Genomic DNA, 14,592 nt, shown 5'->3' with positions numbered 1-14,592 from the left:
CCACCAAAGGCGGGAACACTGGGCATGCAAGGGCACAGCCAGGGCCAGAAAGACTAGGAGAATAAAAGACTTAAAGCACAGAACAGGAGGCGAAAAAAACCCACTAACGGGAGCTAAGGAACTGGACAGACAGAGCCAGGAGGTGAAATAATGGAGCATGGACAGAAAGGCCAAACACATGGAATTGTGGTAGGACCACCAGATGAGGGAACCAGACAAGAAACAGATCAATGGGACCAGGAACACATAAATTGGGGACAGGATGAGTGACATGAGGTGGGGACTGGGATGGAGTACAGGAAATGAAAGGGAAGGGTACAAAAGGTGCTCGATGTGGGGGCCAGACTCGGGAACAGAGGAGGAAGGCACTGGGTAAAAACAGACCAGGGTCGAAAGGACACTGGAGGGTTTGATAGACCGGGAATGAGACACAAAAAGACAGGGTGAGTTGACCGTCATAAGTCTAAATGAAGGATCTCCTGGGCTGAGCGGCGGCATGGCTGGATCCAGTGGGCGCTTGGGGACAACAGGACAGGAGCAGAAGGGTGATGAGGGGACTGCAGGATGGGAACAGAGGGCCGATGAAGAGATTGCAAGACTGTAACAGGAACTAGGATCAGAGGGTATTGAAGGACCTGCAGGATGAAGACAAGGGAGCCCCGAGGGCCCTGCAGGACAGGAGTACTCCAAGGGGACTGCAGGGCTGGAGCAGGAGGGAGACATGAGACCTGGGTCAGGGTGGCTGGCCCAACTCCTCCAGGATTCCGCATCAATACGTACCTTTGGCAGAAAGTTTGCTGTGTCTCTCAGCACAGTCTGAAAAGCATGGAGGAGATTCCAGGAGACAGGCAGTTACTCTAGAAGAGCTGGACAGGGCAGTAGAAGGTCCTTAACCAGGGCTGGACTGGGACAAAAAAAGGGCCCTGGAATTTTCGCTTAGTCCGGCCCACCACAATCGGTCGGACACAACCAACAAGTACACCATCATTGCGGTCCCTGTAGATATGCATATCTACTGTTCCATTCCCAAAAATTGACTATACATAAGGACAGAGAGAAATGATTGAATAATTAAAATAATCAAATAGCATCATCTAAGTTTTTCTAGAGAAGGGCTGTCGACGGCCGTTATGTGTTTTAAAGGGTTACCATTAGAATAGTCAGCAGAAGTTGCAATTGAATAAGTTAACTCTGCTAACCTAGCTACAAAAACAATGCAAAATAGCTTATGCTGTGAAATTTGACATTAGCTGACTGAGTCGCTAGTGCAGTAACAGACTGATAATATGACAGACTTTATAATAGTGACAACGATTAGTTTGTTTTATTATAATTAGGGGTGGCCATGGATTATTTTTTTTAATCTAGATTAATTTAGAAATTAATCATTTGAATTCTGCCAAAGACATTCAGAATATCTGTGCTACCTAAATAATGATTAAAAGTAACTAGTGTTTCAGGGGGTCGTTAGAGAATGTTTTGTTTCACAGACGTACTTGGTGATTTTAATCCCTTCCGAATCTGCTATGTCTGTGTTTTTCTCTCACAACCTCTGTGATAATTTCCAAATGCAATGTCTTTGATATACTTTATCATTCTTTCATCATAGCTTGCATAGTATAAGACCCAGCTCCCAACTTTGTGAATAGATTAACGGCAATATTTTTTTTTAATCGCGCAATAAGAGAATCGCATTAACACAGCACGTTAACGCCGATAACGGCCCACCATTAATTATAATATTCATTAATTTAGGTAAATCATCATCTTCCTCGAGGCCCAGCCAGGCCCACACACGCTATCCTGCTGCATCCGCCCTGTTTAACACTCCCTCCCTGTTAAATCATGTAGCTACCATGCTTACCGTTTCAACTACACTCTCCTCCTGCTCACTCTGTCTCTGTCCCTCCTTGACTTCACTGTCAGACACCTGCTCCTCTGCCTGGGTGCCGCCATGACTAGTCACCTCTCCTCCATGTGCTATGTTCACCTGTTTAGTGTCGTCAGGCAACGTTACTGTTGGCTTGGAAACCAAAGCTACAGCACTAAACATGTCGGTTATTTTTGCACATGTTGAGGCATCAACCTCTAGATTTTATTTTTTTTTTGGCCCGCAACTTCTCTGCACCCCCCTTGCGCTTTTGGTTCTCCATCCTAAATCCACTGATTTCTGGCTCTGGCCACTGACTGCATCTGACACAAGAAACAGAGGGGGAGGGGTGGAACCTGTTAAGAGATGATTAGGCCAGCCCAGTGTCAGTATAGAAAATGAACCAATGGGCCGATGTCCCTGCTTTATGGGCCGGTCGTTGGCCAATTAAAAAAAAATATATATTCTTATTAAATCAACCAGCCCCCAAGTGCGTCGGCCCACCGGGCATTTGCCAGGTATGCCAGATTACCAGTCCAGCCCTGTCCTTAACTCATCTGCAGGCACTGTGCTCACTGCCCGGCACCATGCACCCTGAGCACATGTGACAGATGTGAAAGGGTATGGAGAAGCTGTGGAGAACATTATGCTGCCTGTATCATTGTTCAGCATGACCGGTTTGGTGGTGGGTCAGTGATGGTCTGGGGAGGCATATCCATGGAGGGACACACAGACCTCTACAGGCTAGACAACGGCACCTTGACTGCCATAAGTTATTGGGATGAAATCCTTGTACCCATTGTCAGACTCAACACTGGTGCAGTGGGTCCTGGGTTCCCGTTGGTGCATAACAATCCCGGCCTCATGTGGCAAGATGTATGCAGGCAGTTCCTGGAGAATGAAGGAATTGATACGATTGACTGGCCCCCATGCTCGCCTGAAATCCAATATGACACCTCTGGGACATTATGCTTTGGGCCATCCGGCCCTGCCAGGTTGCACCTCAGACTGTCCAGAAGCTCAGTGATGCCCTGGTTCAGATCTGGGAGGAGATCCCCCAGGACACCCTCAGTCGTCTCATTAGAAGCATGCCCCGACATTGTCAGGAATGCATACAAGCACGTGGGGGCCATACAAACTACCGAGTACGATTCTGAAATGAAATTTCTGCAAGACACATTACCCAGTCCGTATCTGTATAGATATCCAGCATTATTTTTTCCCATTAAGATCTGATGTGTTTTCAAAGTGTTCCATTTTATAATGTTTACACAAAAAGAGCTTTTACTGTGTTTACATTTTACACATCCTAGAACGTGCTTACAGTATGCATTTTATTCTTCTTTGATTGGAAGGTGATGAGATATAACAGAATTTGATGGTCCAGGTTTTCAGGACCATGGACAGCATCCACTCACTCTCACTTACAATCAGAAATCACTTTCTGATTGTAAGAATCACTGGCCAGGTATATCTGCATGTTCACCTGTTTTGGCAATGTGGGTGCATACATCCATAGACAACACAGAACATAAATTAAGAAAAATAGAATAAGTAAAAATAAAATAAAACCAATAAAATAGATGTGAGTATGGAACAAGTATTACTGTACTTAGACCCAGGTCGGTAAAAAATACAGATGGTCAATTTATGGTTCATCCATCCATCCATTTTCTGTAACCACTTGTACTATTTAGGGTTGGGGGGGATCTGGGATGCCCAGGATGGGGTGCCAGCCCATTGTAGGGCAAACTCACAGCTATGAACATTTTGGTAACTTCAGTTAACCTCAGTGGGTTTTTGGACTGTGGGGGGACACCGGAGTAGCCAGAAGAAACCCCACAACATCACGGGCAGAACATGCTAACTCCACACACATGGAGCCATTTCAGAGAGTCAAACACTGGTCCTGTGTGAGGTAACAGTGCTGACCACTGCACCACCGTGCCGCCCACAATTTATGATAATTATATTATATATATATATATATATATGGATCTGTCCCCTTTTCCCCTTGATTTATGGGCTGCTGTTAGCTGACATGGGCTGGCGTGGATTTACTGTATGGTGACAAATGAGTGGTCCTGGTTTTGCGTGTTACATCACACTCTGAGAGGCCCACTGATTGGTGGGCCCTGGCTGGAAGGCGTGACCTGAAAACCACAAACCATTTACTTCACGTTTGAAAGATTCTCCATTTTTAATGGTGCTTCCTCTGAGCCAGGGAGACTGTGGTTTATGATTATGACTGAGAAAACTCTGTTCTGCCAGTCAGTAAGGACTCCTAAGAAAAATATTTTAAACCTGAAATGCGAATAATGTGAAATATACAGTAGAGCAGCTGGTTGGATGCAGAATAATAAACGAGGGTTAATGGGCAGGTGAGATGAAGCATTTCATACATCATAATGTGTTTCTTTGTCGGGGCTCGTGACCCGGGACAGTCACTGTTTGGCTCTGGGAACATTCCACAGAGAAAGAGAGAGAGAGAGAGAGAGAGAGAGAGAGAGAGAGAGAGAGAGAGAGAGAGCAGAGCCAGTGCCTGCTACCATGCTGTCAGTGTGGGAACAGACTGCTCTGTCCTGCCCGACTCCCGTGGGTTTGCGGGATGTGTGGCAGGACAGAGCAGGAGAATGGGCATGTGGGAAGGGCTCCAGGCTCCCGCTGAGGCCACAGCAAGAGGGCGCTAACATGGAACAGGCGATGATATCCCGGTTATTACTCAGAAACATAGGTGACTGTAGGCTTTCCTCCCAGGGCGTGAAAGGGGAGAGAGCCCAACCAGTTATGCATCCATAGTAAACATGGTATATAGTCCCAAATACTTATTCTGACACATTGACATTTTCAAATATAACTTTGCAGTGTAACTTTACTTAATTTAACTTAATATATAATAATAACATTTTCATCAGACCAGTAGGGGGTAAATTTCACCTTGCAACCTTGGCACAAGTGACATATTCATGAGCGCCCCGCACAAGTCCTTAAGAACACACAGAACACCAGCAAACCTTTTCTCTATCACTTTTTCACCACCCTCTTTCTTCCAGTTCTCGGCTCCTGCTTCCTCCCATGCTGACTAATGCCCAGCCCACCTTGGCTGTATCGGCCTGCTTTTCGCTTGATGGAGTTAATCTCCCATCCTATGGATATGCGGCAGGCATGTTTAACAAGCATTTGTGTTTGTATGTGTGGGAAAGTCATCCCAACGTTCATATCTACAGAGGCTGCTGAATCCCAGGATCCTATAGCTGTGGACAAAAACAGACAATTTTAGTATAAAATAAAACATGCAGTCAGTATTACCCAATGCATACACTTCAAGTCTACAAAGAGCCTTAAATAATTGTTACTTGGTGGGAGACCATAATACCCCATAACACCACAGATTAACAATCCCAGTTAAATCTTCCAGTTTTCCCATTGTGTACGTTCATGGTGCTAATTTGAAAATACAGAACTTGGTGTAAAAGAACTCCTGAAGAGTCACTGTGGGAATATTAGCCGGTCAATACGCTCAGCTCTGCCTGTAAAGTGCCATGAATTTTAAAAGGATTTAATATGCTGTGCACATTTTGACCTGAGCATAGAGCAAGAATTTGTCTTTTCTGATTTTTTTAATTATTTGTTTATTACTACCAAATGCCCATCCCACACTCCACAGCACTGCATCAAAAAAAAAAAAAAATTGACAAATTTAATACCAGCAGTATCATTTTACAGGATCTTGCAGATAGAAGCACACAGGACTGCAAAGTCCATCTGATTTATGGTTCATATCATGTGTCAATTTCTCCTTCAGGAGAAGGGCTGATATCTGTGACATCCTCATATAGGAACATGGGGAATGGGCCAGAGAAGCAAAATGCATTTTTGCTAAAAACAATAGTGTCAGGATCGCGAGTGTAGCGACGGGCTGGCTGGCAGGAAGGAACAGGCAGGCAGGCGGAATACGGGAAAACTGGGGATTTATTAGGGGATAGAGGGCTAAGGGAATAGCAGGACATCGCTCAGACACTAACATCAATGACGGACAACTAGGCAGGGCAAGACGTGGACTAATAAAGAAAAGACATGGCGAAATAACAAGGAACAGCTGGGTACGATCGGGGAAGCACACGTGGATAATCAGGGGGGCGTGGCACACATGAGGATCAGATGGGCCGGGCATGACAAATAGAGTAGTGAGCAAATTTTTAAATCCCCTGGTCCAATAAATAAAAGAGAGAGGATATTGTAAATTGCTTCTCAAGAATGTCTTGCATTAGAGACTGAACCTCTTTCCAGAACTTTTATATATGTTCACAAGACCAAAACAGGTGGAAAAATTATCCAGCATGTGCTTTGCATTTATAACACAGATTTGAAATATTAGGGAACATTCTATGGAGGCGGGCTGCTGTGTAATATGTCTTATGAAAAAACTAAACATTTTTTTCATGTATTGAAATCGAGGTATATTTGGGAAAGATCTTGGTACAAACCGCGTTCCAGTCTGCAGGGCTAAATAATACATCCAGGTCATGTTGCCAAATTGGGTTAAAAGCAGCAAAAGACAATGCATCGGAGTACAGGAGTAAGAAATAAATCTCAGAAATATTACCTGAAATGTTCTGGCAGAGAGTAAGAGATTTTCAAGTTCTGAAAGCTTCTAATATGTCCCATTCTCCTTTAACGGAAAGTCAATAAAGTCTCGTATCTGAAAGAACTTTAAAAAAAATCATTATTTGCGATGCTATAATTGGTCCTAAGTTACTTAAAAGACTTTAGGGAGTCATCAATCAGTAGATCTGAAATATCTAACAGATTGTTCAACAAATAAACCAGTGATTCTTAACTGTACATGAAAATCAGGATGTAAAGTCAAAGGTGAATGTAAGGAGAAAGTCCAGGGGATTTTAAAATATCTTTTCTCATCTCTACATAGCAACAAAGTGTTATATGTAATAATATTATCTCTAACAGAGATTGCCTGATGAAAGGTTGAGATTTAAGCAAATGCTGGTGGCTGGGTAAAGACTCCAAACCAATCCATAAAGAATCGTGTTGATTCATCAACCAAGTCAACACTATATTGGACCTGTGCCTCTCCACTACATATTTCAAGTACAATGAATGTTTTTACAGACAAAAACACGGCTGTGCCATGAGTTCACCTGTGTCCCCTATTGTGGCCAATCTCTGCATGGAAGAAGTAGAGATCAGAGCCCTGAGCTCGTTCCTAGGGATCATACCCTACCACTGGATCAGGTACTGCATGTGGATGGTACCTGAGTCAACATAAAAACAGGGTGAGGTGGAGAATTTCACCACACACATCAACGCTGTGGACATTAACATCAAATTCACTCGAGAAGATGTCACAGGCAATAGCTTGGCCTTCTTGGACTGTGCGCTACACATTGAGGAGGACAGGAACCTCAACACTGAAGTGTACAGGAAACCCAGACATACTGACCAGTATTTGCTTTTTGACTCTCACCACCCGCTGGATCACAAACAGAGTAATCAGAACCCTACACCATCAGGCAAAAAATATCCCAGCTAGAACAGAGGGAAAGGAGAAGGAACACAAACATATCAAGGAGTCCCTCAAAACATGTGGATATCCTAACTGGGCTTCCTTGAAATCTATGAGAAGATCAAATAAGAGCAGTACTACAATGGACAGGAAAGAGAACAAACGTAAGAGCGTTGTCATCGCTTATGTTGCAGGGGTGGCTGAAAAGCTCAGGAGGATTTTCAACAAACACGGCATCCCAGTATATTTCAAAGCAGGAAACACACTGAGACAGAAGCTGGTCCACACCAAGGACAAGATACACGAACACAGAGCAACGTCGTATATGCAGTTCAGTGCAGTGTGGAATGTACATTTCTGTACACAGGAGAAACCAAACAGCAGCTCCAGAAACGCAAGGCTCAACACAGGAGAGCCAGCTAATCAGGACAAGACTCAGCAGTTCATCTACATCTGAAAGTCAAGGGCCACTCCTTTGGTGACCAGGACGTTAAGATTCTAGACCGGGAGGCTGACTGCTTCAAACGAGGTGTGAGAGAAGCAGTTTACTGCAAGATTGAAGGACCCTCGTTAAACAGAGGAGGTGGCCTTAGGCATAATTTATCACCCATTTACAATGCAGTTCTTTCATCTCTGCCCAGACGGTTTCATAATCATTCACACCCTGGCCCAGGTGGTCACAGTGACATACATGAAAGCCAAAGGAAACAACAACCCACAGGTGACCATCAAGTATTAACGACTTGAGGGCTTTATAAAGGATTTATAAACCTGCTACTCTAACCATTCAGGCAGAATTCAGAAAGTCCGCTGGGTTGAAGGGAGAGATGTTTTCAATGAACTAAACAAGTACAGTTGTCACTGAATCACCTTTCTTTGGATAACCATGACCTGGATGACTGAGAATCTTCACAGACAAGTCAACATATTTTTAATTGTGGCAGAACAACAGTAGTGTTGTAAATCAGGCAAGGATAATCCCCCAGATCTGTTGGTTTGGTAAGTTTATAAAACTTGACTCTCGGGTGTTTATTGTTCCAGGTGTAATGATAAATGAGAGAATTTAAAATAAAAAAAAATGTCTTCATGATACAGCATGGGAAATTCTGAAATAAATAGTTTAGTCAAGGAAGTAAGTTCATTTTTATAACATTTATTCTGGCAAGAAAGGAGATTGGTGAAGATGGACATTTCTCCAAATCCCTTTTAATTCGTAAAAAAAAAAAGAAAAATTAAACTCAAATTCTTGTGCCACCTGTGGTTTTCTAAATTGTCACCTACTAGCAGAAGCCAGTCCCCTGTTTTCTGCAGGCTGAGTAAGTCGATGTTGTGACGGTCGTAGCTATCATCCTTACTGGAGATTCTGCTCTCAGCCTCGCCTAAGTGCCTTTCTACATTAGTCACTAGGTTATAAAGGTTTGAAAGAGAATTTTTCAGTGAGGTAACAGACGTCTTTATGTCGTTTACGGCACCATCCATGCCCTCTAGAGGAGTTCTGACAGATTCCTCCAAGCAATTTAAACGAGTGGTCATGGGTTTAACCTCCGACAAAATCTGCTCCATAGTTACTGGACTAGCTGTCTGCAGCATACTGACCTCAGCAGCCTGACCGTCATCAGCAGTGCATGCAGCTACCTGCTGAGCTGCTCTTCTCTTCCCAATGTGAGAATGAGTGAACGATGAAAGTGGGCAATCGTTGTGAGCAAGACTCTCTGCAGCATGCAGAAAGATCTGAATTTGTCTAATGACCGAAGCAGAGCAAATTTTTAAAGTCACCTGCCTTTCCGGCTTTAATATTTACATTGTACCATATTATCTCATACCTCATAAAAACAAACCAGATCCATCCATTCACTAAGATTCCAGCTGTTTATCCTGGTCAGAATGGTGGCCATCAATGATCCATATGAATATGAAGATTTACATGTAGGAAGAACCCAAAATGCATTGAAATGTTTCATTTACTTTCTGTTTGTATTTCTGTATAAATATGCTGGAACGTGGAGTAAGAGAGGGTGAGACCCTGTCCCAGAGTAAGTGATCTTCACCTGGAGGCCCATCAGTGAAGAAGAGGATGAAGATCTGTGGAGACTGACACTCACTTCCTGATTCCCTGTAACTTCACTACCTCCCTTTTATGGGTTTTAAATGTTTAAAAATAATCCATCTATCTTTCTCCCTCTTACCCAGGATGGGGTCACTGTCAGTCTGGGGCACATCCCAGGAAGCACGGGACACAAATCGGGGGACTCAACACCACACTGAGATCCGAGGCAGAATTCAAACCCAAACCCCAGAAAGTATGAGGCGTCCGTGTTACACACTGAGACACCACTGCAGCTTGTAGGATTAATGAAAAGCATCTTTATTAACAGTATGTATGATGAGCCACACAGTCTGTGGTCTGCATTTTACTATATAATAATACTCAATTTATCAATAAGCAAAAGCCTAACATTCTGTGGAAACCTAAAGCTAAAGCTTTTATCCTCAAATGTGATATGATGGTAACAGGTCAGCTTCTAATTCCACAGTCAGAGGAGAGCAGGGAGGCAGCGAAATAGCAAAGCTGCTCCAGCAGGGGGCAGTGAAGTGCGCAAGAAGAGCATAAAATTAAAGCCGGAGCCCTTAGACCTCACTAAATGCTCAACAGTACAAGAGACAAACAGACACTGGCAAATACCCTGAAAATGATGCATATTGAAATAGCAAACATTTTATTTTATACTAAACAAACAGGATAGCTGATGATATTTTTTCCATTTATATGAATGAAAAGTGACAATTCACAGACCAAGATAATACCTTACATTTACATTTATTCCATCTTGTCCAAAGCAACGTACAAGTGAGGCAAACATTGATCATACTATAATGTGAGAGAGCTGCATGCTATTTAAATACAGCTCACATCACTGTAAGATGCTCCTGTCTGGTGATGATCACTGCAGTATGTGTGTCTCCCTCACAGCCCTCATCCAGAGCAGCAGCTCCCCACAGGTAGAGGAGCCTCTCTGTGTTGCTGCCCCCTACTGGAAAAGGAACAGATAAGCATTAACATCGGCTACATGATTTATCATTTCAGCTTCTGAGGCACCAACACCTTCCTTAGCATTTCAGGCAGTGTGGTGTGTTAATGTTACTGCTACAGAAACAGGAAATGAACCAGAGCAATAGATTAATCTAGGAAACCTCTTTAGTTCACTTTCATCTGGTTTATAATTTGAAGTCAAAGTAGCTGCGCATATGATGTTGGAATTGTGGCTCTATGCAGCGTCAAAGGAAACATACGACACACATGAAGCATCACGGACTAAATGTATCACAGCTCACGTTAGAGCAGATTCTCCAAACTCACCTCTCTGTGCTTCAGGGTGACTGAGCTGTAGACCACATCGCTGGCTGGGGTTACAGCAGGACGATGTGAAGAACATCTAGAGGACACCTGCTGAGAGTATTTAGCTGCTTACAGTGGAGGTAGGAGACCAACCTTTGTACAGAAACCACAAATCCATGAACTCCCAAAACCTCCCCTCCAAATCACTGTGAAATATCAGGGGTATCATGGTACTTCTTGGTCCATTACAGCTAATTCTGATACACATGGATCTGAGAGATCAGCTGAGGTGTAGATGTAGCCAGTGAGGACATTATTGATATATGTTTTACTCTCATTGTGACACTCATGCTGAACACTGATTTACATAAAACCATCTTACCTGTGGATCTGGCAGGAGAATGGAGCTGTAGGTGACATCAGCACCAGGCTCCACAGAGGCCTGAGAGAGGAACATGTTATTTGCTTTTAGAAAACATTTTAACTGCAACTTAACAACTGGCTTATGAGAATGTGCCTTATAAAATGCAGTTTCTTCACACACTAATAACATCACATGTTTGGGGACAGGGGCTACAGTCATAAATACCATCATAAGTATGTTATTTCTGTGCTTTACCTGCTCTGCTGGGTCTCCCTTGGTGATGCCAGTTCTGTCTATGATGGCGTATTCATGGTCTGGGTTCAACTAGAAAAAAGACACAACTCAGCATTCAAACCAATCACTCCTCACATCAGCGTTATTTACAGAGATAAACTTCTTAATGAGTTACTGGCTGTTAACAGCTTGGTTTCTGTTTTTGTTCTTTTTTAAAAGACAAAACCTTGTTGAATTTTCTACAGTTCCTCCCCATATTAAACATGAACTCACTGTTAATTCTGTACTTCCTGCATTTTGGTTCATGGCCCTTTTTTTCTCTACAGGGAAAGAAATGAGAAATAAAGTCAAAGAAATTTATTCTGATCACATCACTCACTTTCAGCTGATTCTGTTAATTTGCTGTATGACAAACACACGGTCATTTCCTCTTGGTTATCATGTACATATGTGTGTAAATGTTACCCAACCTAATAACTGCATAAAACTACACAAATGTATATGAGCCATTGGCAACTCAGGTGAAATCTGATTACCAGCCTGCACTTACTGGTAACCCAGTTAATGGTGCTCAGTTGGCCCTGGTTGGAATAACTAAGTTGTTCAGGGTTTTATAAGCTCAGCTGAGTGGACACAGACCCAGAGGGTCAGAGGAAAGTCTGCAGGATCATGGAGGAAGGATCCTTCAGGGCTGCTGTGCTCTGATGTCCTGTTTGCTCCACAGCGGTTTTTAGCTCTGTGCTGTTATTAGTCTGTGTTCCCAAAGGGGCTGTGACCATGTTTTGTGTTTTAATGTTACTGTATAACCTGTGTGTCTGAATGCTGCTGTCTGTGTCCCTGTCCAGCCGTCTTTGGAAAAGGATAAAAGCATGAAGTAGCTGCTGCTTACAGGAGTGCAGAGGGACATGCATCACTGCTCAGACACTCATGTCACTTACACACCGTCTGCATCAGCAGATACTCACTGTGTTTGTCCCACACTTTCCATGTGATGATGATGATGATCAACAGCAGCACCAATAAGCCCAGTCCTACATACAGAAACAAGCTGGACCAGAGAGCTGAATGAGAGGGTGGATTTGAACAGTAAAGTCTTACATGCTTTATAGCAACACGATTCAGCCACATCTGTACTATTACACAGGATACATGTGAGAAACAGGACATATTAACAAAGAATATAAAAACAGCTAGAGAATTATAACTGCCAGTTTTACTATGATTATTAAACAACATTTTATATCCATCCATCCATCCATCCATTCATCCATCCATCTTCCAAACTGGCCTGCAGTCTTTCCACAGCAGCATAGAGTACAAAGCAGGGGCTCAACCTGGATGTGATGCCATCACAGGGAAATTATAATTAAGGAATAAAAGAAAATCAATGTTCCCATAAAGTAACAGAAGTTTCCCATCACTGTGTGATCAGGGAGACGCTCATAGCTGGACACCACACTGCTGTAAGTGCTGCTGGATGCTTACCTCTGTTTTTCATTATTCCCTCCTTCTTCATCATCTGCCAAGAATGGACAGCAGTGGAAACAAGAGAGAGGATTGTTACATAAAAAATAAACATCCCTGTTCCTGGGGGCCACTACAGATTTTGGGCCACTGAAAGCATATGAGATTGGGCCCCCAGCCCAGACCAATACGATTATGTTCCTAAACTCTTAGAGCCCTGTTACTTAAGGGTCCATGGAATTATCCCCCCCCCCCCCCACACGTTAGAGCACCCCTGCCCTGATCTGTCAGCCAGTACAGACTGTGAAAGGTCATTTCTAAAACTGAAAAAGAATAACCAGAAATATTCATTAAAATGGCTGTTTTTATGCAGAATAATAAATTAGGGCTGTGACCAAAGTGTCCACATCCCAGGGCCCTGATAGTGGACAGGTGAGATAAATAATGTTATTAATATATCATAATGCCTTTATGCTGGAACTGGATCAGTTATTACAGAGTGTAACTGCAACACTGGCCTTTGCTGCAGTTAGAAACTACCTGCAGACAATCACCAAGTCTGCACACCTTTAGTAACAACTAATCCCTACAAATGTCTGAAATCTGAATGGAAGTTTTTGATGTATGAGGGTAAAAACCTACATGTAACATTTTCCAAACATTGCACACATGATAAATGGCTGTAAGATGAATATGTCTGTCTGTCTGTTTCCTGTAAGCTGATGCCTGTGATGTTTTATGAAAGACATCTGACTGGATGTCTGAGAAAATAGTCAGATCTGTAATATTTGTCATATTATACAAATGTGTCATAAACTAGAAATATGTGAATCCTGAGGCCTCTGTACAGCTGCCAGGTGTAACATGCAGATCAGACACTCATGTATTTGATAAAGAGCAGAATCTGTACCTGACAAGGTCATCAGGCTGTATTATGGGATGTCTCCCTTAGAGTTAATACTAATATGGAAGTTAATTTTCCTGTACATTCATACATACACTTTAAATTATAGCCATTAAACATACATAACTGATAGTAAATTAAGTTTCATAAAATTGATATTGAAAACATTTTCCATGTTAATGTCCATCCTTTCTACCTGACTGACATGTTACATACTGTGCATCTCATTGGCTACAGTCTGCAGTACAGACATCTTACCCTCAGTGACTGACAGGGAAACCCGTGATCCCACAGCTGCACCTCCGCTGATCTCCACACCACACCAGTAGGAACCAGAGTCCCCAGCTGTCAGATTGTTCATGGTCACATTGAAGACTCGCTGGTCAGGATCATCTCTGATTGACACTTCACTACTTATATTTGAGGATTTACTGTGTACTATGGGAGTACATGAACTCCAGTCACTCCCATTGCACCAGTATTTCTCATGTTGTTGATACATGTTGTCATAGAAACATGGGATGGTGACAGATCCTCCTCTCTGTACAGACACCGTGTTCAGTGTGGACACACCTGCAGGGACAGTATGAAAATTACCCAGCTGATTAACTCTCACTCCCTCTTACACCATTTACACACATATTCATAAAGTCAGTATCCGTCTACTGTAGGTTACAGTACATTACTTCCATTTCTGGATTTGAATATTAAAGTTTGTTTTGATTAATCATTGTATTTACTATCACTGAATTTGTAAAGGTTAAGCAGTGTAATAAATTATTAACGGTTTCATTTGTATAAGATTAACCTGCAAAAACCTCCTTTGCTGGTTTGCAGTCAAATAACTTTAAATGTATAGGTCAAACATCAGTAACAAGCCAAACTGAAGCTCTTT

At 42.7% G+C, this 14,592-nt stretch overlaps 2 protein-coding genes across 2 annotated transcripts in view; both read right to left on the bottom strand.

Moving 5' to 3' along the window:
- The window catches only part of LOC125739853 (polymeric immunoglobulin receptor-like), a 187,209-nt gene that overhangs the window by 132,112 nt on the left and 40,505 nt on the right, over nucleotides 1-14,592 (bottom strand). The window lies entirely within an intron of this gene.
- Nucleotides 9,764-14,592, bottom strand: part of LOC125739920 (uncharacterized) — a 645,903-nt gene continuing 641,074 nt past the window's right edge. The window contains exons 28-35 of the mRNA XM_049010480.1: nucleotides 13,956-14,270; nucleotides 12,815-12,848; nucleotides 12,295-12,377; nucleotides 11,603-11,649; nucleotides 11,351-11,419; nucleotides 11,114-11,173; nucleotides 10,753-10,839; nucleotides 9,764-10,426 (exon numbers count right to left, since the gene is read on the bottom strand). Coding sequence (XP_048866437.1) covers nucleotides 10,424-10,426; nucleotides 10,753-10,839; nucleotides 11,114-11,173; nucleotides 11,351-11,419; nucleotides 11,603-11,649; nucleotides 12,295-12,377; nucleotides 12,815-12,848; nucleotides 13,956-14,270 — 698 coding nt within the window. The 3' untranslated portion in view covers nucleotides 9,764-10,423. The remainder of the gene's footprint in view (nucleotides 10,427-10,752; nucleotides 10,840-11,113; nucleotides 11,174-11,350; nucleotides 11,420-11,602; nucleotides 11,650-12,294; nucleotides 12,378-12,814; nucleotides 12,849-13,955; nucleotides 14,271-14,592) is intronic.

This window comes from Brienomyrus brachyistius, chromosome 4, assembly GCF_023856365.1.
Source record: "Brienomyrus brachyistius isolate T26 chromosome 4, BBRACH_0.4, whole genome shotgun sequence".
Lineage (NCBI taxonomy): Eukaryota > Metazoa > Chordata > Actinopteri > Osteoglossiformes > Mormyridae > Brienomyrus > Brienomyrus brachyistius.
The sequence above is the reverse complement of the archived record's forward strand: the minus strand, read 5'-3'. Positions and strand labels throughout refer to the sequence as shown.